Raw genomic sequence first — 25,867 nt, 5'->3', positions numbered from 1 at the left:
CAAATGTATTCTTTGATATAAGGAGGGTAACTAAGAACAGAGTAGGGAGGAAGAGCATGAGAAGAAGATTAACATTATACAGGGATGAGAGGTGGGAGGGAAAGGGAGAGAGATGGGAAATTGCATGGAAATGGAAGGAGACCCTCAGAGTTATACAAAAGTACATACAAGAGGAAGTGAGGGGAAGGGGAAAAATAATACAAGGGGGAGAAATGAAGGTCAGTAGAGGGGGCAGAGAGAGAAGAGGGGAGGGGAGGGGAGGGGGGATAGTAGAGGATAGGAAAGGCAGCAGAACACAACAGACACTAGTATGGCAATATGTAAATCAATGGATGTGTAACTGATGTGATTCTGCAATCTGTATATGGGCTAAAAATGGGAGCTCATAACCCACTTGAATCAAATTGTGAAATATGATATATCAAGAACTATGTAATGTTTTGAACAGACAACAATAAAAAATTAAAAAAAAACAAAAAAAAAAAACAAAATACATGTATGAAGACACATATTGGTGTGAATATACTTTATATACAACCAGAGATATGAAAAAATGTACTCTATATGTGCAATATGAATTATAATGCATTCCACTGTCATATATTAAAAAAATCAATAAAAAATAAATAAATTAACAAATAAAATATTTTTAAAAATTGGGCTGGGGATGTGGCTGAATGGTCAAGTGCCCCTGAGTTCAATCCCAGGTACTCCAAAAAATAAATTAAAACCAGAGAAGATAAATGAAGAAATGTCTGGTAACAGAAAACATTTATAAACATGGTTGATATTAATCCAGATATATTAAGAATCACTTTCAATGAGAATGTCTAGATATACAAATTAAAACCAGAAATAGTCAATGTAGATAAAAAATAAACAAGACCCAAGGGCTGGTGTGGTGTGTAGCTCACTGGTAATAAAGCACATTCCTAATATGTTCAAGGCTCTGGATTTGATCACAGTACTAAAAACAAATAGCAACAAGTTGTCTATAAGAAGCCCACTTTAAATATAATACCTTGGGAGGTTAAACATAAAGTAATGGAGAAAGATATATCATACTATACCATTCAAAAGAAAACTGGAGTACCTATATAATATTTGAATGAGAAAATATCAGAACAAAAAATATTAGGGTTAAAAAGGGACACTACATAATAATGGGATTAATTCTCCAACAACACATCATAATCCCAAACATGTATACACTTAACAGAGTATCAAAATATGTGAGGCAAAACCTGATACAACTGAAAAGATATACACAAATCCATTATTAGAGTAGACAACTTCAACACCCCCCTGTCAGTAGCTGATAGATTAAGTAGGCAGAAAATCAATAAGGATATAGTTGATCTGAACAACACTATCAATCAACTTGATCTAATTGACCCTTGGCCTAATTTATAGGATATTCCATCCAACAGAAGAATACTATTCCCCCACCAAGCTTACATAGAACATTCGCCACCAAGAGAGACCATGTTCTAGGCCCTAAAATACACCATAAGAAATTAAAAAGAAAGGAAATCAAGAAAGTATGCTCTCAATGTTACTAAAAATCAGTAACATTTAATGTCCGAAAATGAAACAAACTTCTTCATAGTATGAGTGAAAGAATTCCCAAGAGAAATGTAAATGCATTCTGAACTAAATTAAAACATATCAAATTTGTGGGATATAACAAAAGCAGTGCTTACAGGATAATTTCTAGCTTAAATGGATATACAAGAAAAGAAGAAGGATCTAAAATCAATAACCAAAGCTTTCACCTCAGGAAAGTAGAGTTCAAAGAGTAATATAAGATATAATGACAATTAGAGAAATCAATGAAATTGCAAATAGAAAAACAATAGAGGAAAGCAATGAAACAAAAAACTCGTTCTTTAGAAAGATTAGTAAAATCGATACATCTCTTCCCAGGCAATCCAAGAAAAAAGAAGACAATCTAAATAACTATATCAGAAAGAAAAATTTGGGGTTATCACTACTGATTCCATGGACATTAAGAGGATAATGAAGGAATACTATGAACAATTCTATGCTTATACATTTGTTAACACATATTAAGTTCACCAATTCCTTGAAAGACACAGATTACCAAAACTCACAAAAGGATAAGTAAACCACCTGAATAGACTATTATCTATTAAATAAATTTAATCAATAATTAATAACCTTCCAAAATAGAAATTGCTGGGACCATAAGTTTCAACAACGAAACCTACCAAACATTTAAGAATTAAATAATACCAATTCTTCACAATTTCTTACATAAAATAGCAGCAGAAAAAGCCATTCTTTGAGGCAAGCATTTCTTTAATTCCCAAGCCAGATAAAACATTACAAAAAAGGAAAACTACAGATGAATCTGTCTCATGAAAACAGATGCAAAATCCTCAACAAAATACTGACAACTCAAATGTATAAGAATTATGCTAGGCATTTGGAAATCAAACAATATGATCATAGAATAAAAGATGAAAAAGATATGACCACATCACTTGATGAAGACAAAGCATTTGACAAAATTCAATACAGATTCAAGATAATAACACTCAACAAAATAGAATTAGAAAGGAGGTTCCTCAATGTGATAAAAACATCTCCAAAAAACTATGTCTAACATCAAAATTAATGGTGAGAAAGTGATGCTCTTCAACTTAAAATTAGGTATAAGGGAGGCATTGGTGTCCTTTTTCATTGCTCCAATTAAACATAATACTGTAATTCCTAGCTAGTGTAATAAGAAAATTGGAAATAAAACATATATAAATAGATCAGAAGGAAATAGAACTGTTTCTATGAGAATGATGGGAAATGCCAAAGAACTGACAAACCCCTGGCTTCAAGTTTCCAGGATAAAGGTTAATACACAAGTCAATTGCTTTCCTATATACTAGCCAAAAAAAAAAAAAAACAGTTGGAATTTGAAATTTTAAAATACCGTTTATGAGTGTGGGGCTCACATCTGTAATCACAGCTGCTTAGGAAGCTGAGGTGGGAAGATCCCAAATTTGAGGTCAGACTGGGCAACTTGGAAGAATCCTGCCTCAAAATATTAAAAAATAAAAGGGCTGGGATGTATATTTCAGTAGAGATTTCCTAGGATGTCTGAGGCCCTGGGTTCAATCCCCAATACTGCAATGAACAAATAAAGATCATTTATAATAGGAACCCCCAAATGTAGAATATGACAAAAGAATCTAAACGTTTTACAAATGTATGCAACAATCTCACTGAAAGGAATTGGGGAATAATGTACTGACATGTAAATTTGGAAATGAGTAGCATCTGTAAGACTAAAGGCAAAAGAAACAATACATAACATTTTATTCTGGGTGGTAAAGTTGTTTCCACAAGGGAAACAATTTGGAAACTGTTATGCTTGAATACTGAAATTGAATAATTAAAAAAAAACATGATGGAGAGTAGGAGACAGGTTTCTTTAACTGGAAGGTTAAAGATAAAGGAGCTTAGTACGATCCATGTAGTAATGGATTGCTGTAGAAATACCATTATAAACTTATATTTAGATTTATATAAACACAGATGGTTATATAGAGAAATATTTAAAATTTTCTGTGTAAACATAAAGGTATACACACACACACACACACACACACACACATATGGGTTACTATATACATATATATTTGCTTGTTCTATTAACAGAAACAGCCTAGAAGCAATGATATCCCTACAGCAATGGTTATGCCAAATACTCATACCTTGCTTTTATTTTTCTTCTGTAATGGGGATTGAACCCAGGGGTACTTTATCACTGAATTACATCCCCAGTTCTTGCTATTCTTTATCTTGAGATGGGGGAGTCTCCTTAAGTTGTCCAGGCTGGCCTTGAACTTGTGATTCTCCTGCCTCAGCCTTCTGAGTAGCTGGGATTACAAGCATGCATCATTGTGCCTAGTTTAGATCTTGCTTTTAAAATTCCATTTTCCAACAAAAGTTACCAGGGCTTCTTGAAGAAATGGCTGATTCCAGGAACAGGGCAGAAAATATGCAAGATAAGGCTGGAACATCTTTTAGTGCCAGAAAGTACTAAAAACAAAAACCCCACACAATACAATGATGGAATATGCCAAATGAATACAGGAGCCAACTGATAAAGCTCCCAATTGTCAAAGCAGGAACTATTTGAGCAACAAAATGTGAAATAGTACTGCATTATAATTCAAATGATACAATAAATATTTATGCATCTATATTGATATAAATAAACTGAATAGATAAATAAAGGAGTGTAAAATATCCTATGTGTTAGAATTAGACATGATTTTTGTAGCTACTATTATCAAGGAGGTGGAGCATAGTGTGTGCTGCCAATAGTGACTATTCCAAAGAGTAGTTTGGAAAGGGAGAAATGATATAGCAACTTTTCCAAGGAGAAAACTGACAAGTACTACCTCAGCCAGGTGAACAAGTTTAACATCAACAGTGGTAAATAATATTGAATAGTTTGTACCCTTTATATGATGGAATGAGAATGACATTTTTACCTTTGTGATTTTTTCCCCCAAACATGTAACACCTGTATAACCACAAGAAGAAAATAAAGCAAATCCAACCTGTGGGACATTGAATACATGATCATTGTTCTCAAAAGTGTGAAGGTCATCAAAAACAAGTAGTCTAAGAAATTCTCACAGCCAAGAGGAGACTATGGGAGAGATGATGACTAAATATAATGTGGTAACCTGGATGGGATTCTAGGATAGAAAAAGGAAATCAGGGGAAATCTGAATGAAGAATACACTTCAGTTAATAATAATTTGTCAATATTGGTTCGTTATGACAAATGCAAAACACTAATGTAGGATGTTAAGAGTAGGGATACTGGGTATGGAATATATAGAAGCTCTATATTACCACTGCAATAATTCTCTAAATCTGTAACTGTCCTAAAATAAAGGTTATTTGAAAAACACTGTAAGCAAATAAAAGGCTAACAAAAATCCAGGGGGCAAAAAATTACATAGGCAGAACAATCTGTTGAAATGGTAAGGTAGGGCTTAACAGGAATTTCCTGGGAGACAATTCCTAAGGGAAAAATAATGTCAGCAGATAGGAGATTACCAGATGAGAACAGCACAGCATCTGCTCTCTCAGATTTGTTTTCCTGGCTCAATCTCCAGTATCTAAATCCTGAGGAGACAACTAAATCAACAAAAAGTATGGAAAGGAGTGTTTTATATGAACTTTATAAAGCATCAAGACCCAAGTGACAATTGGGTACCCATCTGGGTTAAGGTGACTCTGTTGTAGGTAAAGAAGAATTCTCCACCCTGTTGTTGGGACACCGTGTTGCTTTAGTTAATCATTTCCAGCCCACCACCAGCAGAAGGGACTTTAAGGAGGTTTAAGTTTCCATGAGAAAAGGTACAAACCCAGGAGACATGACACTACCCAGGGGACACTGGTACTCACCTTTCAGTTGTCTGGATTTATTCTGGACATGGATGAGACCTGTGAGACCTCCCTCAGTTCTCCACCAAGTATCTGTTAGTATTGGTTCTGTTAGTGCAGCAGAAAAGGTAGGAGCCAGCCCAACATACTCAATACCTTATTTAATTTTGTACACAAGCCTGGAAGACAAGTTTTATTCCCATTTCATAGATGACAATACAGTCCTTTACAACAATGGACATGTAGTAACCATTAGATTGCTCCAGAATGGAGTCCCAGAGGTAACACAATTTTTATCTATTATTTTACATCCTGATAACAGAATTTTAATGTCGCCACTGCCTTTATAAGTTTACTGGACAGTTTTTTGATTAGTTATGTATTATTTCCCTGATTTTATCTTTTATTAATTTTATGACAACATTAATCTCTTTTAGGAGACAGTGGACAGATGAACAAACAAAAAAGAACAGAAAATCACCACAAATAACCAGTTAATTGTTCAGTGAATACAACTTTAAAGTTGTTTTCTCTACATAGTTTACTATGTAAATATCTTTGTAGATTTACATAAGTGGGTTGATGCCATATATATAGGGTTCTGCAAGTTTTTTTTTTTAGATTTACAAAGGAACTATAAACATTTTTTCCATGCAGTGAATGAAAGTCTGCTACTGACACATAGAATGTTGCAGGTGGGTCAAAGCCCTGCTGGTAACAGGAGGGATGCCTAAAGGAAAGTATTAGTAAAAGATTAAAGCACAGGACCTGGCAAATGTTCGCTAGGGATACTACACATAAGGAATGTCTTCAAGGTCCCTTCGTGGGGCCCTGCAGCCACCCCTGAATTCCCTTGGGCCCCTTGGGTAGAAGGGGTCCTCTAAATTTCTTTGCATCCACAAAAGCCTCCCTAATTTCTGTCTGCTTTTTCTCATGTCATCCTCCACCTTAGCCATACTGTCAAATTCTCTTATCATATCCTCATTGCTGAAATTCATATCATGTATGGACTCTTTATACTCTTTAAGGTAATGAGCCAGCCCCTTGTTGGTTTTTCTTTTGGCTTTCCTGGGTATGTCATCCTCAGCGGGGCGCTTTCCTGCGGCCCTTGTTTCACTCTCTGGCTTTCTCTCCTCTTGTGGTTTTCTCTTGCTTTCTGGCTTTCCTTCCTCTTTTGCTGTTCTCTCACTCTCTGGCTTTTCCTTGTCATTCAGCATTTCCTCATCTGCAGTCTTTTCCTCGTTTTCTAATATTTCCTTGTCTTTCAGAGTACAGGCTTCTTCTGGCTTTTCCTCATCCTGTGGCTCTTCATTTTCCCTCTTTCCTTTGTTGGAAGGTGTTCCTTCATTTTCACTGTAAAGTTCTTCCATGACACGATTTCCTCTCCCTCTCCTGTCCTGGGAGTGGAGGTAGAGAGAAGAGAAGACAAAGAGGATACTTGGGAGAGTGAAGGATGGGGATGGGGGTGGGACGACGATGCAGGTCCATAGGGCATTGCATCTTGTCCTTTTGAGGGTTCCCCTAAACTAGCCCCGCCCTCCAAGTGTGCCTATGAAGACCCCTTACCCTAGATTCCTCCCCCACAGCGAGCCAACCACTCCCTGGCAAGCCCTGCCACCTTCTCCACGCTGCTTCAGCGTGTCAAGGTGCGTATTTTCCATGTTGTGGGGGTGGGCGGTGAGGCCCCACACTCTGCCTGAGGCCATGTCCTCTGCACTCTCACCCCTTCTGGGTCCAAGTCCGTGCTGCCCGCTCCCCCCCACACCCCACGCAATCACCTGCAAGGATCCTGGGCGGGTTGCTCCTCTCTTCAGGCCACGCAGAGCGCTGGGAACAACAGACGCACAGACCTGCAGAGGAGACGCGGAGGCGGAGAAGGCGGTCTCTGAATTGACAGGGACTCGGGTCCCTATCTTGAGTCTAGGCCCTCCTCACCCAACCTTCCCCTCTACTACCCCCTCCCGCACCCCAGCCGCCATTTCTTTTCAAGCCTCGGGCGCCAGACTACGATGTTTTCCAAATTACGTTTGGGTCTGCGTGTCCTTCTGCCTTGGACACAACTTGCATTCCCACCTTCGCGATCAATATTCTCCTCTACGTACGGAATGGTAGAGGGTGGTTATTTCCACTATCTCACTGCTGGGGAGCTTCACCGGCCCACCATCTCAGACTCCAAAATGGACGGAGGGCAGAGGAGGTGCCTAGAAATCGGCAAGAATACTTGGGGTATTCCTCTTCTCTACCCTCTGCCCACAGGCTGCTTGCTCCCCCTCAGCCAACGTTTTCCCACTGCCATCTCTATCTACACTCGGGCCAATTTCCCGTCACCCAAACCCCACCTCCAACCTTCCCCTCGTCGGTACCCACCCTGGGGTCCCGTTAGCAAGGTGCAACGCCCTCACGCTGACCTGAAAGAAGCTGAAGCAACAATTAGAAGACCGGACCGGAGCGGATGGCTCCCGGGCAACACCGAAGGGAAGAAGGGCGGGCACCACAACTGGCAGGTCACGTGAACTTCCCAGCTCCAGAGTTGGAGCTCCACACACCCCGCCTACTAACTGACGTCTGCTTGCCACCCACTTTTCTTGAGCAGGTATCCCCTCACCTCTCTGAACCCCTTTGTCATTTTCCTCTTGTTGAGAAGTTGATCAAAAAAGAATTTTAATGAAAACCACAAGGGTTTATTTTGTGTGTGTGGTGGGGGGGAGATTGGGCGGTCTGAGGGAGGAGACTTGACAATGTTGCTTTTAAATACCGTTGCAAGAATGTAAACCCAGCCAATTGAATGGAATGAATGCTCAAATATTGTATGGAGGGTTGACTACAGCATTTTACAAAAAAAAATTAGGACATTTTCCCCAAATAATGGAAATTTCTCCTTTATTCTGACACACAGAAATATTTTTTCATGAATAAAAAAATGAAACTATATTTGAAGCTGAATAAAAGAATGATTAATTTATCTTCCTGAGAAACTGAATGTATAAGGGATAATGATCAGAGCATATGACAATAGAACTTTAACCCACAACCTTTGCAGCAAGCAGTCCAGACAGCCAAATCACAGCCTCTGTAGCAATCTTCAGGATTTAAATACTGATGAACTTCCAGACTTCCCATTCCTTGTCACTGACGAACAAGAAAAATAACAAATGTGTACCGTTAACACAGGATGCCCCACTTGTAATTGGCCTTCCTCTTGCTTCCCCATGAAACAAACTCAGGTCAGATCATTCCTGAAGTCTTCCTTCTTTGTTGTTTTGTTTTTATTTTTAATGCATTAAAAGTTAAATGAATAAATTACTGCTACAAACAATAATATGAGATAAATATAACACTTAATACTTTCATTGTAATCCATCTACCTCCCCCCTGCCCACCAAAACCATATACCTGCAGAGTCAAAATTAGATTGGTTTGAGGACACAAGAAAGAATTCAGGCAGAGAGAAAAGCAGAAGCAGCCCTCAAAACTCAACCTCATGGCTGACACCTCTAGCTGTTGGAGTTTGTTAGGAGAACAAAAATGTACTTATATATTATCATTTGAATTAATCACTCAAGTAGAGATTAAGGTAACTTATGCAAATGAATAGTACATTTGCATTTATTTTAACTTATTTCTTATCAAGCAGGTTAATGCAGAAAAACACAGTTTCTATGATCATCTAATAGGTTCAAACACCTAAAAGCTAATGCTGTGTCTGATGGATCAGACACTGAAATGAGATTCACATCAACCTGGGTCTTAGTGTTCAATCTAGCCCAGTAGTGATATAACATTGGGTAAGTCCCTTCACTTTTCTGAGAGGATTCCATCTGTGAAAGGACTTTCAGTTCCTAGAAGGAATAGAATTCATTATGCCAGGCCAGCTATTTCAACAAGCACAATAATTATGTATCTTATTTGTTTTTAAGACAAAATTCCCAGTGGTATGTGACAAATTACCTGGTCAGGTATCAGGTATGCCTGTTACCAACTCTGAGGGTTCTTGTGCTCTCTATCAGATGAATCAGGTAAAAAGGCACATTGGCACAGACACAAGGCTTTTTATTTTTACACTTGAGCATAAGGGAGGTGGCACATGGGGGACAGTCATCCCAGGCTGACTCCAACAAAAAATATGAAGGTGTACAGCTTTTATGGGATCTGCAGGATAGGCAGAGACCCAGTCTCTTAATATCATTATACTTAGAAATAAGAGTTTTAGCTGTGCCTGGGGTTTTCTTTAACATGTTTCCTCAATCAGTGTGTGTCTTACTACACTTTAAGTCCCTACTTCAGCATGTGATTTTTACTAGGCTAAGAAAATAAGGGTAAATGTAGGTTACTCTAATGAGTAATTTATGTATGGATTTATCCCTTACCACCAGGAATTTGGCCCTTACCTGGGAAAGTTTCTAATTGGATCTTAGAGGAGGGCAGATCATTTCCCTGCCTCAGTGTGTTTCATTTTAATGATCTTGTTTTTCTTGATTTTGTCTTCCTGAAATCTATTTTGATCACATAGTCTTTGAAGGCTGAACTGACTTCCCATCCTCCTATCTCCTGGTGTGTTGTCTTAATTTTATAGCATTAAAGACAAGTCTACTTTTTTTAAAAAAAAATTTTAGTTGTAAATGGACACAGTATCTTTATTTATTTTCATGTGGTGCTGAGGCTCGAACCCAGTGCCTCACACATGCAAAGCAGGCACTCTACAGCCCCAGCCCCAAGACAGGTCTACTTTTAAACTTCCAATTTTGTGGTATGTTTGTTAACCCTGGAAGACTTAGAACTAACTTATCTGTCTCATACCCCAAATCATATGTTCTCTGCCTAATTTCATTTACTGGGAGACACTGTTATCCATACTCACCTCTGCATGGGAAAATCTTGGAATCAAAGGCAGTTAAATTCTGATTTGGGGGCTGGGGTTGTGGCTTAGAGGTAGAGCACTCACCTAGCATGTGCGAGATGCTGGGTTTGATCCTCAGCACCACATAAAAATAAATAAATAAAATAAAGATATTGTGTCCAACTACAACTAAAAAAAATATTTTGAAAAAGAATTTCATGGTAACAGCAGAGGCCATGATGGACAAAACTTGTCTGTTTCAACCCTTAGTTGGATGCAAGGGCAGGATTGATGACCCAATAAGCGGGAGTCTTCATGTTTTCATGCTCCATTAATGTCCTCCTCAGGGGTTGGTCAGAACTTGAGAGTGATGTGAGATTTATATTTAAATTCCTTCCTAACAAGAAAAAAGGGTAAGCCACGTACAGTGGCGTGTACCTGTAGTCCCAGGTACTTGGAGGCTGAAGTAGGAGGACTGCTTAACTGCAGGAATTGGAAACCTCAGTAATATAGCAATACCTGGACACACACACAAAAAAAAAAAAAAAAAAAAAGAAGGAAGAAAGGAAGTGTATGTGGGTGAATGGCATTTTTCAAGCTTCCTCCTCCCCATACCACACTCCTTCTGGACACCATCCTTCTCATATCCAGGAATAACTGACCACAATCAATCTGGAATAACCCCACTTTATTGACCATTAAACTGGTGTCTGGCATTTCATCTTGCCAAAATAACATGGTAAGTTTTAGTTTTAGACAAACATGCTCAAAAATGAAAAAAATCCAAATCCAAATAGCTTGAATGCAGGGGAGGATAAGTCACCTGGTCCACCCCCACTGCTCTTGTGCTGGGGATCAAACCTAGGGCCCCAAGCACACCAGGCAAATGCTCTACGAATGAGTTACATACCCAGCCTTCTTCTTGTTCTTAGTTGGTTATTATGTGCTGCAGTTTTAATTGTGTCTTCTCAAAAATTCATGTTTAGACAGTCCCCAATGCAGTCATGTTAAGGAGCTTCTAGGAGGTGATTAGTCCACAAGGGCTCTGGCTTCATGAATGTTGTGAACAACATTATAAAAGAACTGGAAGGAAATATCTCTGGAAGGAAATATCTAGGTCCTTTTTGCCCTCTGTCAAGTGAGGATACAGCAAAGACTGGGATCTCACCAGACACAAAAAACTGCCAGCACCATGATCATGTACTTCCAGCCTTCATAACTGTAAGAATTAATTTTTGTTCTTTAAAAATCACCCAGTGTTAAGTATTTTGCTAAAACAGCATGAATGGACTAAGACATCCAATTCTCTTAATTAAGATGTAAGAGACAAGAGATGTCTACTACATTGGACATTTGCCCTGGATTCATATGCTTAAATTACCATTATTGGAAGCAAAGGTTTTCACAATTAAGCAATAATCTAATGACAGGTAATGACACACCAATTTTCTCTACCAAAGGTTGAGCATTCCCATGAAAGCTCTTATTGGATCATCCTGGGTCACCTCCTCACACTTTGGGCAATGTCTGTGGCTCAGGGGCTGCAAGTCCTTCATTGACTGAACCAGAGGAAAGTGGAACATGAACTACTGTAATTGGCTTCTCTCATTGTTCAGTCATGCACAGTTTCAAGTTGCAGGTCATAAAGATTTGTGTGTGCACGTGTGCGCGTGTGCACATTGGGGATTGAATCTGGGAGTGCTTTATCATTGAGCTACATCCCCAGCCCTCTCTATTTTTATTTATTTTGAGACAGGGTCTTGCTAAGTTGCTTAGGGACTTGCTAAATTGCTGAGGCTGACTTCAAATTTGTGATCCTCCTGCTTCAGCCTCCCCAGTCACTGGGTTTACAAGTATGTGCTACTGTGCCCAGCCAAAAATTGTAAAATTTGTGTTTTTAGAATTGATCTATTATAGACTGGAAAAGAATAGAATTTAATAAATCTGAATGAAATAGAATAGTAATTTCAAAGTCAAGGGAGCTTGGTAATTTTTTCTTGACATTTTAAAATTTATGTTTCTGTACTATTTGTTTGTTTCCATTATATAGTAAATATATATATATATATATATATATATATATATATATATATATATATATATAAATGAAAGTTTATGGTCTTTTTATTCCAAAACACTATTTTTGCCAGGCTTCTGTTTTCAATATATTACTTGCATCCATTAAAGCTGTTTCTCTTAATGTTTTTCATAAAACAGAAAATTAAAGCATGACTGCTCGCTTAGTCTCTTTGTTCCTCATTTTCCCACCAGGTTAATAATCAGATGTATCAATTGGCCCTTTTGGTCTTTTAGCATAAAACCTCATGTTTTTCTCTACTTAGAAGATTCATCTGTCTTAATTGCCCCTGCACTTTCAGCCAAATTATGGTGCATTTTTAATTTCTTTTGCTAATGGCCAAAAATGGCCAAAACACTATGATTATCCTAATGGATTTGATATATTAAAATACCTTTTCAGGGGCTGGGGATGTGGCTCAAGCGGTAGCGCGCTCGCCCGGCATGCGTGCGGCCCGGGTTCGATCCTCAGCACCACATACCAACAAAGATGTTGTGTCCACCGAGAATTGAAAAATAAATATTAAAAAAATTCTTTAAAAAAAAAAAAAAAAAAAAAAAAAAAAAAAAAATAAAATACCTTTTCACGTAATATAATCTGTATAAGACCAATATGTTAGAATAACTTTGGTAAAATGTTTGTGTGAGCATACTGACACATTGGCACTTTGAAGCACCAACAATTACTATGATATAAATTAAATGACTTAATGGATTATTGTTTCCTCCAAGCATGTGGCAGCTCTTTATCTAGACACATACAAGGCTCTGAAAAAAGCCTTTGGTTTCACAAAATTTTATTATAAATGTGTGAGTCAGTCATGTGATACTCCCTTAGGGGATTTACTTGCAAATGATTTTGTGATAGGTTTTCTTTAGTTCTTCTTTGCAATAAAATCCTTTTTCAAGGCCTTTTATTTAAAAAAAAAAAACTAATATACCAGTTAATGATAAATAATAGTCCTGATGATTGGGCTCATTATCACTTAGTCCTGATTCTGTTGATGGTAATGCTACAATTTCACCATGAAACAAACATTATCCATTTCATCATATTAACAAAGGAATTTAAAGTGTGTACTGAGAGTAACTGAAGACTTTCCGATGTCCTTTAACATTCATCAGATGAATTCTATTTGTATTTTACTAATACATATTTGTATTCTTTAATGGATCTTGATTTGTCCTTTTTGGTTACTCTTTTATTGTGACTCCAGACATAATTGTTAATATTTTAAATAGGACTTTAATATTTTTATTTATGAATGTGAGTGCTCAGGATTCTTCTTGCATGCTTTCTTCACATTTTATTTTCTTCAAATAAAAGTGAGATTTTCCCCTCATAATCTGACATCATCTAATTAACAGGAAAAAAAAACACCTCTTCTTTAATGATATGACATGTAGTACTTTTCAAAGCCTGGCCATTTGAGATACTGACTCAATGATTACCTCAATTTTTCCCATTTTCTTTGTCTTTAAGTCCCTTTTTAGGGGAGAAGGTGAGTTTAATTTCTTTGGTTAATTTTCCCCACAAATTCATATATTTTAATCAATATTTTCAGACATACTATCATAGACATTTGAAAGAGATCATTGTTACATTGAATATTTCCCATATTGTCCCCTTTTTCTCCCTAAGGAGACTACTTAGATGTGTCATTTAATATTTGTTTTTAGCCAAGAGCTCTTATACTCTAACATTTGTTCACAAATTATATGGTTTAGAGTTTTTTATTCCCTTGGACCTAAGATTGTTGTGAAGGAAACAATTTTAAACTCGTTTAATGTTTAAGGATATTTACATTTTAATAAATCTATTTTGTTCGTGTTCTGTGTTCGGAGACTGATTTCACCATTTTTCCCTTTTTCTGATGACTGAGGTTTTTCATCAGAATTGGAAGCAGTGGCCGGTCAGCCAAGCCTCTTGTTTTCCAGGAGTTCCTCCTCCATATCAGAGAGTTCCTGCTTAAGCCAGAGTGGCTTAACCCTGGATGACATTAGAGTCTGTGTTGTTCGACAAATACCCAAATGTTGCCAGTGTCATTTCTCTGGGCATCATGGACAATGGTTAAGAAGGTCAGATTCTCTCAAGGAGTTGAAGCTAAAATTTCGGCAATTTAAGTACTGTAGATGGCATCTTCAAAGTGCTCATGATGGAGCCTACAGGAAGCTTTCAGTATGCTTGAATACTCCATGCCTTCTAATTGGATAATGGCTTCATTGCATTTCATGCAATCAGGCATTATATGCAAGACTTCGATTGACTACAGGGCCTATAAATGAGCAACACACTTTCACCAATCAGCATCCCCTTTAATTCCAAGCTACTGAAAAATATGTCCATCATGGCTGACCATTCTTCTAAATCTGTCTTTATCAAGAAGTGCTTTAAGGGCTGGGGCTGTGGTTCAGCAGTAGAGCTCTTGCCTAGCACGTGCAAGGCCCTAGGTTTGATCCTCAGCACCACATAAAAATAAATAAATAAAATAAAGGTATTGTGTCCAACTGCAACCGAAAAAATAAATATTTAAAGAAAAAAAAATGCTTTAAGAGCTGGGCACAGTGGCACATGCCTGTAATCCCAGTGGCTCAGGAGACTGAGGTAAGAGGATCAACAGTTCAAAGCCACATTCAGCAACCTAGAAATGCCCTAAGCAACATAGTGAGACATTGTCTCAAAACTAAAAAAAAAAAAAAAAAAAATTAAAAAAATGGCTGGGGATGTTGCTCTGTGGTTAAGCACCCCTGGATTAAATATCCAGTATCAAAAAGGGGGAGATTAAGAAAGACATTAGACAATTAGACATTAAAAAAAAAAAAAACGGAAGGGGAGGATGTGAAAAGATGCTGCCAAGACAAATTACTCCATCTATGTCTAAAAGTTTCTGATGCAGGTTCACCCTCATTTTGCATTTCATTAGATGTCATGTATATAATGAACTATTTTCTTATTGACATCTTCAGTGCATTGCCAACAAGGGTAGCCACCTGCCCCACCAGACCAAGTGCTCAACCATCATCTCCAGAGATACGGACAACCTGTATCTCTGGAGATCCTGCTTCCCAGGGAGAGCATGCTATGTCCAAACCAATGACTCTTTTCCGAGCCACATAGGTTTTTCTGAAAAAAAAATTTATTCCAGTAAAATTGAACGCAATTTAGTTATTGAATTGTGGTCTCCTGATAATTTTAAAATATTTGTATAACAAACTAAATAATATCAAATTTAGTAGAGCTATAAACCCATTTGCTTAAAAATTAGGTCTTGCTTGATAATGTTACATTATACTACTTTACTAAAGAGTAATTTCTTTTGGTTATTTTTCTAGGTGAACTTTCATGGGATCTGTAAGACAATGTCAAATTTACCTTTTCTACTCTAATTAATTCACAGCTGTATGGTGAAATTTGCCAGACACATATTATGTATGGTATGGCAACAGATTAAGTATATGAACTGATATAAGAATCCAACAAACTTCTATTAGGATAGATATGAAAGATATTTTCAATTTTAAAAAAAAATATCATGACTGTTTTTGAAAATACATTTTTCATGTGAATGTGCAATATAGTTTTATATGATGAAATGAATATTGTGTTGTAGGCTTTAAATGAATTAAAATAATAAATATATCAAAATTTCTCAGTTTTGATATCTAGTATAGTAAACATTGACAGATATGACCACATGAAAATTTAAACCTCCATTGTTTTTAAACCGAAAATAATTAGCCCCTTTCTCAGAGTTGTTTTTCCCGAGCAGAAGGGAGGGGCATCCCTTTCTCCTGTTGACAAACAATATTTATTTGCATTTTTATAGACAAGGGTTATTTCCAATGCTCTAATTTACCTCTTACAGAGTTATAAGATAGTTCTCATAGAATCAGAATCCTGCATCTAGGAGGGTGTTCTATAAATAACACATAATTTTCCATTGAAAAACACTTTTAATCGATAGTCTCCTTTTTTTAAGTACTGCGGATTGAACCCATGAGTGCTGTACCACTGAGCTATATCCCCAACTCTTTTTATTTTTTATTTTGAGATGTAGTCTTACTAAGTTTCTGAGAGTCTCACTAAGTTGCTGAAGCTGGGATCCTCCTGTCTCACCCTACCTTGTCACTGGGATTACAGGCATGCACCACAGTGCCTGGCTTAGTCTCTCCATTTAAAAAAAAAAAAGTTGTAGATAGACACATACCTTTATTTTATTTGTTTATTTTTATGTGGTGCCAGGGATTGAACCCAGTGCCTCATGCATGCTTGGCAAGTGCTCTACCACTGAGCCATAACCCCAGCCCCAGTCTCTCCATTTAAAAAAAGTTTTTAAAAGTATTTTTTTTAGTTGTAGATGGACACAATATCTTTATTTTATTTATTTTTATGTAGTATTGAGAATCAAACCCAGTGCCTCCTCCATGCGAGATGAGCACCCTATCACTGAGCCACAACCTCAGTCCCTAGTCTCCATTTCTTTAAAAAATATTTTTAATTGTAGATGGACACAATACCTTTATTTTTATATGTGGTGCTAAGGATCAAACCTAGTGCCTTATACATGCTAGGCAAGCACTCCACCACTGAGCTACAACCCCATCCCTCTCCATTTCTGATAAATATTAATTTCAAAGAACAGTTATTCCTGACCACAAAATAAGGTTGAACCCATTAGATTTGCATTGATTATTTACATAAATGAATTGGAAATGCTAATTTACTATGTAGCTCTTCTTAATTTTCTTTGCAGAGAGTTTTCGTTACAATCATACTTCTTATTGTGATAAAATATACATGATTTAAAATTGGCCATGTAAGCCAATTTTTGGTGTACAGTATAGTGACATTAAATATATTAGCACTGTTGTGCAAACATTACCAACACCTATCTCCAGATTTTTTAATCTTCCCAAACTGAAACTCTACCCATTAAACAATAATTTCCCAAACTCCCTCTCTCCAGCTCCTGATAACCACAGTTATACTTCATTAATTTGACTACTCAACATATCTCATATAAATGGAGTCAAACATGACTGCTTTTTCTATTTTTATGAGGAATGTCATTGAGATTTTAAATGGAACTGCATAATATCTGTATAGTATTTTTGGTAGTATGGTCATTTTGATAATATTAATTCTTCCTATCCAAGAGCAAGGTAGATCTTTCCGTCTTCTAAGGTCTCCTTTGATTTCTTTCTTTAGGGTTCTGTAATTTTCATCATATAGATCTTTCACCTCTTTCATTGATTCCCAAGTATTTTATTTTATTGTTTTGAGGCTATTGTAAATGGAGTAGTTTTCCTTTCTGAGGATTTGTCACTGATATACAGAAATGCATTTGATTTGTGGGTGTTGATTTTATATCCTGCTACTTTGCTGAATTCATTTACTAGTTCTAGAAGTTTTCTGGTGGAACTTTTAGGGTCTTCTAGGTATAGAACCATATCATCAGCAAATAGTGACAATTTGAGTTCTTCTTTTCCTATGTGTATCCCTTTAATTTCTTTTGTCTGTCTAATTGCTCTGGCCAGTGTTTCAAAAGAACTATGTTAAATAGAAGTGGTGAAAGAGGTCCTCCCTGTCTTGTTCCAGTTTTTAGAAGGAATGCCTTCAGTTTTTCTCCATTTAGAATGATGTTGGCCTGGGGCTTAGCATAGATAGCCTTATTGATTTTGAGACATGTTCCGGTTATTCCTATTTTTTTCTAGCATTTTGAACATGAAGGGTGTTGTATTTTGTCAAATGCTTTTTCTGTGTCTATTGAGATGATCATATGATTCTTATCATTAAGTCTATTGATGTGAACAATAGAGTACTTGTCCTTTTGTGTCTGGTTTATTTTATTTAGCATAGTATTATTAAATTTCATCCAAGTTGTAGCATGTATCAGAATTTTATTCCCTTTTAAAAAGCTGAATAATACTCCATTATATGTATATACTGCATTCTGTTTATCCATTTTATCCCTTTATATGCACGTGGGTCATTTCCACAGTTTGGTTGTTGAGAATAATGCTGCTGTGAATATTGGCATACAATATCTATTCAAGCCCCTGCTTTTAATACTTTAATGTATGTATTTAGAAGTAGACTTGGTGGATCCTATACTATTTGTATGTTTATTTTTTCTTAGAAATTTTCGTGTGGTTTTCTATAGTTGTTGCACCATTTTACATTCCCATCAATAATGTGCTAGGGTTCTAATTTTGCCACATCCTTCCAACATATATAATTTTTTTGTTTTTTTATATTAGCCATTCTAATGGGTATGATCTGGTATCTCATTGTGATTTTGATTTGCATTTCCCTAATGATTATTGATGTTGAACATCTTTTCATGTGCTTATTGGCTATATTTATATATTCTTCAGAGAAATAGCCATTCATGTTTTTTACCTATTTGTGTGTGTGTGTGTGTGTGTGTGTGTGTGTGTTGTACAGGTGATTGAACCCAGGAACACTAAGCTACATTCCCACCACTTGAAAATTTTATTTTGAGACAGGGTCTTGTTAAGATGCTGAGGCTAACCTTGACTTGTGATCCTCCTTCCTCAGCCTCCTGATAACTTGGATTAGAAGCATGCATCATTGTTCCAAGAATGAGTTGTTTTTTCACTCAGCTAATAGTGTCCTTTGATGAACAAAGTTTTTCATTTAGATGAAGTCCAATTTATCTATTTTACCTTTCATTGCCTATGTTTTTGGTATCATATCCAAGAATTCATTGCCAAATTCAATGTCATGAATCTTCTCTCCTAGGTTCTTTTTTTATAATTTAATTTAATTTTTTATTAGCTACACATGACATTACAATGATCTTGGCAATTCATACATTTAATTCATTGGGGTATAATTTCTCATTTTTCTAATTGTACAGATTGCAGAATCACACTGGTCATAGAGTCACCTATATACACACAGCAATCATAATGTCTATTCTATTTTGCTGCCCTTCCTATCCCCCCTTCTACTAGGTTTTCTTCTAAGAGTTTTATAGTCTTAGCTTTTACATTTTGGTCTTTGATCTATTTTGAATTCATTTTTGCATATCCTGTAAGGGAAAGGTCTAACTTTATTCTTCAGCATGTGGATATCCAGTTTTCCAAACACATTTGTTAAAAATACTGTCCTTAATCCATTGAATAATCTTGGCATCCTCATGAAAAATAAATTGATCATATGTGTGAAAGCTTATTTCTGGATGGTCTGTTCTATTCCATTTATCTATATTTCTGTTTTTTATGCCAGTACCACACTATTTTGATAACTAGATTTGTAAAAAGTTTTGAAACCAGGAAGAATGAGACCTCTAATTTTTTTTCTCAAGATTATTTTGGTTTTTGAGGATCCCTTGAGATTCCATATGAATTTTAGGATGAATTTTCCTTTTTCTGAAAAATGTCTTTGAGATTTTGATAGGAATTGCATTGAATCTATGTATCCTGTTGGTTAGTACTGATATCTTTATATTATCTTCCAATCTGTAATTATGGGATGTCTTCAATTTCTTTGTTTCTTCCAAAACATTTCTTCCAAGAACATTTAAAATAAATGTAAAATAGTTTCTTCCAAAACATTTTGTAGTTTCCAGTGTAGATGTATATTGCCACCTGGGTTAAGTGTATTCCTAACTATTTTATTCTTTCTGATGCTATTTTAAGTGGAAATGTTGTCTCAATATCCTTTTCAAATTTTATATTGTTAGTGTATATAAATGCAACTCATGTTTATGTGTTTATTTTGTATCTTTAATTTCTTTAATTTATTAGTCCCAACGTTTATTGGGGGGAGATATTGCAGATTGAACCCAAGGACACTGTACTACTGATCCACATTCCAAGTCCATTTTATTTTTTTTATTTTGAGATGGAGTCTTGGTAAAATTGCTTACACTGGTCTCAAACCTGGCCATCCTCCTGGTTCAGCCTCCCAAATAGTTTGCGTGTGCTCCACCACACCCATCTAGCATTTCTTTTATGGAATTGTGTGTGTGTGTGTGTGTGTGCGCGCGCGCGCGCGCGCTCGCACGCACTGGAGACAAGACTCAGGGGCCTCATGCACGCTAAGCTTCTGTCTTGCCACTGAGCTACACTCCCAGCCCCCTTTTAATGGAATCCTTAGATTTTTCTCAATATTAGATTGGATCATTTTGCCTGAAAACAGAGATAATTTTACATCTTCATTTCCAATTTGGACGCATTTTAATTTCTGTCTCTTGTCTAATTGTTCTGGATGTAATTTCCAATACAAATTTGAATGCAAATGTCTTCTTTCTGATCTTAAAGGGAAAAAATCAGGCTTTCTCCATTGATTATTATGTTAGCTGTGGGTTTTTCACATTGGATTTTTGAAAGCCTCTTATTATTTGCTTATCTCAGGGCTATGAAGGAAAGCCAAGAAACTGTCCCACCATAATTCACCTGCAATTTATGTAATTTGGTCAATTGTTTCTTCTTAAGGTTTCCAAACTATCTCAGTGTTGCTATCCTGTCAACAATGACCATACTTTCTCACCTATATGTGGGGACCATGTAAACCTAGTACCAAGCCAGTTTTCCTCAGTGGGTCCTCTAATGTCAACTTTAATTCTCTAACTGTAGCTGACTATGCCTGTTTTAATGAGTATCATTCTCAAATATGACATTGTGGGGAAGATCTTAGTTGCATAAACAAGTTTGCCAATTAATCCTGGTAGAATGGAGGACAGATTTTTATGGAATCTGTACAGATAATTATATTTCTATGAAAAATAAAAATACCCAATTCAATTTTTTGAATTTTACAGAGGGCGGAAAGGCAATGAGAACAAGTTTAATTTGCAAATTTTTCATTTCAGTTTACAGATGCCAAGTTTACTAAAGTGTTATGGGTTCAATATAGTATAAAAAAGACAGAGCTGCATTTTATATCCAGAGTATAGAAGATTAAAACATCAACAATATTCCCCAAACCACCATACAATAATTCTTCATCAGGTTGTTCAATCCTGTGCGGTTAATTATTGCTCTGCTGGATTTTGGGTTAGCAATTTCCCAAGTGCATCTTCTTCTCAACTAAAAAGAATTCTACAAGTCCATGGTCCATTAGTAACTTCAGAAGCCAGTACCCATGAATGTGTCCTTTCAAGTGTCTGTGAGCTGACATGAGTAGCATAGTTCCTTTGGGGGAAATAACTCCTTTTCAGCACTCTAACAACTTTGCATGTATCAGCATAGGCCATCCAGCCAAGGCTTGAACCACTGCTCATTCAAATCTTGGAAGAGTGCCTCTTGGTCCTCCTAGAGCACGAGAGCATGGCATTTTTCTGTGCAGCTATCACCACACCATTTCTCACTTGATTCACTCATGAGAGTTTCTAATTGCCTCTTGAATTCTGATGAGGTGTGATTTTTTCTGCCTCATTCATTTGGGGTACAGCTGCAGGTTATAAAACTCTAAGTGAGGGACAAACTTGACTCGTCAGAAACAGAATATCCTATCATCCATGTTGCAGTTATTTGGCCTCTTTTGTTTTGCCCAATGCAAAGGACAAGAATATTTGGCATTTGAGCCAAAGGGTATTACCTTTGGCTACTTATCCTTTTATTTTTATTTTGTATTTTTATGGCACTACTGAGGATTAAACCCAGGGACCTTGCATATGCTAATAAAGCACCCTACCACTGAGCTATTGTCTATAAAAGTAAAACACTCTCTGAATCCAAAAGAAACCCATTGTTTCTTTACTGGCCAAATCTGTCAACCTGCCATTTGTGTGACATCCATTTCCACAGGGCTCTAAGACAGTCCTAGTTTATTGAAGGCCTGTTGCTGATTGTGGAGTCTTCAGGCAAGCATTAGAGTAAAGCAAAAACTATTTGTAGGTGACAGAGAGTTAAAATGACTGTGATTAATTTATTGATAGTAATTTTCTAAATTAAAATTACTGATGATTTTATAAGAAGAATAAAGCAAATGACAGGAAATTTTGTTTGTTTCTGCAGCAATAAAGGCAATAAAACCAATCCACAAAATTTAAGACAAAATGTGTATAAATGATAATTATTATGCCTACTTTTGGTAACAGTGAATGTTATATATTTTTACAAAAAATAGATTAACATTTTATAAAGGAAATATCTTGAGATATAATAATTCAGGAACATAACCTACCATGAGTATATTTAACATTCAGTAATAATATATAGCAAGAGAATATCAAGTGAAAAGATTAGGTAAGTCTGGAATAGATTTTAAATATCTATGTATTAATAACACTTCATAAAAAAGTCTACAAGTATATGTAAACCTATTTAAATAGATGGTACTGTGTAACTTGTAGTTTTTTTAAATATTTATTTTTAGATGTAGATTTTGTTTCTAAGATTCATCTATATTTTAATAGCTGTAGCTTTAGTTTATTCATTTTTACTGATATATTGTATTCAACTGCATGATTGGAGTATGATTTATTTATCCAGAATGATCTGTTTGTGGGTATTTCAGTTGTCTTCAAATTTGTGATGTTTACAAAAGGTGGTGCAGAGGTCTTTCTTATACAGATCTTTTTTTTTTTTTTTTTTAAATATTTATTTATTTATTTTATTTTTATTTTAGTTTTCGGTGGACACAACATCTTTGTTTGTATGTGGTGCTGAGGATCGAACCCGGGCCGCACACATGCCAGGCGAGCGTGCTACCGCTTGAGCCACATCCCCAGCCCCTCTTATACAGATCTTGTGCACATCTGTTCTTGATATATAACTGTGGATCCATTTGAGGCATTACCAGATAAATGTAACCAAAATTCTTTGCAAAGTTGATGTACCAGATCATATTCAATCATTTGTGTATAGGAGGTCCTATTGTTCCACTTTTTATATTGAAACAGGAGGCTCTGTGCTTGGTTCCATACACAGGTCTTTGAGTCAAACACATGGCAATTATGATAGCAGCTGTTTCTTTTAGTAACTGTGTGACTTTGAAACCCATAATTAGCCTCTTAGTGCCTTGTTCTTATAATCTGCAAAAAAGGAATCCTGATAATAACTAAATAGAATATCTAGAACACATAGGCAGTATATGTTTGTATTCTCTTTATTCTAAGAGTAATATTATTGTTATTTTATTTTTATTTTTTTAAAGAGAGAGAGAGAGAGAGAGAGAGAGAGAGAGAGAGAGAGAATTTTTTAATATTTATTTTTTAGATTTTGGCAGACACAACATCTTTGGTTGTATGTGGTGCTGAGGATCGAACCCTGGCCGCACGCATGCCAGGCGAGCGGGCTACCACTTGAGCCACATCCCCAGCCCTATTTTTTTATTTTTTAAAAATATTTTAAGTCATAGATGGACACAATACCTTTATTTGATTTTTTTTTTTAATTTTTATGTGATGCAGAGGATCAAACTCAGTGCCTCACATGTGTGAGGCAGGCACTCCACCACTGAGCTACAACCCCAGCCCGAGAAATATTATTTTAACCTCAAGATCATCACTGTGTGTCTTAGCATTTTGGGAAAGTTGAAAGAAGCAGGAAAATAAATACAATAATACATATTATATGACAGGTTCAAAGTCATTTCTGTGATAAAGAATGCTGTGGAAAGTGACCAATTATGTATGGAAATATTACATTATATTCCACAAATGTGTACAATTATTATTTGCCAAGTAAAAATAAAACAAAACTTAAAAAAGAATGCTTTAGAATGAGTTTTATGATGGAGAGGAGAAAGAGAAAAAAGATTAGTCTTTCCTATTGAATGCTTGTATCTTCTTTGTTGCTTTCTTGGGTTCAGTAATTCAGGTGGGTCCATAACCTAAGAGTCAGTATCTTCTTGGAGCTCCAGAAAAATGAGGCACTTGATGACTGTGGGTCTTTGGGAAGGGACACTGAAAGGAGAGTCAGAAACTCTGACCAAATATTAGTGCCTGAGCCCTCACTGTTGACAGCATCTTGAATGAATCATTTCCTCTTTCCTTTCCTCACCTACTAAGGTGGATTACACCAGGGAGCCAGGTTAATGGGAGCATGGTATCTAGATTGAATATTTACTATGCTACTCTGCCATTTTCTTTACTTGATTTCTCCTTTTTTGTCAAGCACTTTTGCTCAAATGGATTATATGGAGTGGAGTCAAGCATCCTAGAGAACAACATTTGGAGATATAGATGGGAGGAGGGCCCAGAAATCCCCTTTGAGAAATTACATTTTAATGGCAAGAGGAGAAAGCAATGCAGGCATTGGGGAGAGAATGTTCAGAATTTCTGTGGTTTGATGTAGCTTGGCCCATTTGGGATGGAAGGAGGCCACTGGAGCAGAGTGAATGCGAGAAGAATGGCTCCAGATGAGAGTAGAAAGGAAAGCAGGGTCCAGAGCACACAGGGCCCAGCAGGTTAAGGTCCATAGTTTGAATTTTACCTTCTGACCTCTAGCAAGGCACTGGAGAGTTTGTAAACAGATGTGATCCTGCTTGTTTTTGGCAACCTAAAAAAATTTTGGACTCTGATGGTAAAAATGCTATACCCAGAGTGGAATGGAGTGGAGCATCCATGTGAAGTGGCCTGAAGTAACAGAACATTAGATTTTCACTATAGAAACTTAATATGGGCCTGGTGACAGTGGTGGTGAGGACATACGACAGGACTTGGGGCTGGATGGTAGGACTCTCTTAATTATTTTCCCAAGTGAATGTATTGCCTGAGGTGAAGAGGGATGAGGGATAAGTTATCCTTCCTGGTGTTCCAGTTAAGCAATCAGTCCCACTAAATGAGGGCAAAAGTCACTGAGACATATGGCCCCAGTATCCTTGTATGGTTCTGAAACAAGCTAAAATATTTAGAAATCCTGGTTCTCTTTGTGACAAAAACTCCATATTTCCCCATGCCATTTTCCCTCTTACAATCATACCCATCGATCCATGGTTCCTGACCATTTGCATGTTATTCAAGATATATTATTATTCACCAGAGCATAATGTTTTTCCTTGATGAGCTATAGTTTGGAAGGAACATAGATCACATTTATTTAAATTTTTAAGCTGTATCCCACTAACCATGATTTTATTTTTTGCATTTTTACATCATAAACCATATGGAGCTAATTAACATTTCTATATCAGTTTTAATAGAACAAAGAATTAGATAAATGTGTTTTGAGTGGATATTGAATATAAATTTTATTCTCCTCTGTACCCTACTGCTTGTTAGAATATCTTCCACACATGCTTTTTTGAAATGGTTATAAATTTATAAATTTATGTGTCTTTAATGCCTCACAGCTAGTAAAAATCAAAACTCTTTTCCTGACCACCATTCCTCCATTCTATTCCCTGGAGGTAATCCCTGCTAACATTTGGTCCATACTTGAGTTTTTGGTCTGTACTTGGCATACAATTTTTCTATGCATGTGGAAATGCACATGCATGCAATAGATATGTTGGCTTATTTGTTTATCATCATCATCACCATCATTATTATTATAATACCAGGAATTGAACCCAGGGGTACTTAACCACTGAGCAACATCCCCAGCCCT

General features: G+C 36.5%; 1 protein-coding gene across 7 annotated transcripts; it reads right to left on the bottom strand.

Annotated features, from left to right (window-relative positions):
• Positions 1 to 5,573: 5,573 nt before the first annotated feature.
• Tceal4 (transcription elongation factor A like 4) lies at positions 5,574 to 7,985 on the bottom strand. 7 transcript variants are annotated; one of them, XM_046420797.2, is made up of 4 exons: positions 7,836 to 7,961; positions 7,453 to 7,628; positions 7,206 to 7,277; positions 5,574 to 6,824 (listed from the first exon to the last, which is right to left on the bottom strand). In XM_046420797.2, exons 2-4 carry the CDS (start codon positions 7,492 to 7,494, stop codon positions 6,219 to 6,221), a joined length of 720 nt encoding a protein of 239 aa, XP_046276753.1. In that variant the 5' UTR covers positions 7,495 to 7,628; positions 7,836 to 7,961; the 3' UTR covers positions 5,574 to 6,218. The 7 variants fall into 7 exon arrangements, with proteins under 7 accessions (XP_046276753.1, XP_046276758.1, XP_046276755.1 ...); XM_046420802.2 differs by having other exon boundaries at positions 5,574 to 6,819; positions 7,530 to 7,628; positions 7,836 to 7,960; XM_046420799.2 differs by having other exon boundaries at positions 7,530 to 7,628; positions 7,836 to 7,959.
• Positions 7,986 to 25,867: the final 17,882 nt, after the last annotated feature.

Source organism: Marmota monax, unplaced genomic scaffold (genome assembly GCF_021218885.2).
Source record: "Marmota monax isolate L192 unplaced genomic scaffold, Marmota_monax_Labrador192_F-V1.1 WCK01_AAM20220418_F8-fsc00050, whole genome shotgun sequence".
NCBI lineage: Eukaryota > Metazoa > Chordata > Mammalia > Rodentia > Sciuridae > Marmota > Marmota monax.
This window is presented reverse-complemented; position numbering and strand designations above follow the sequence as displayed.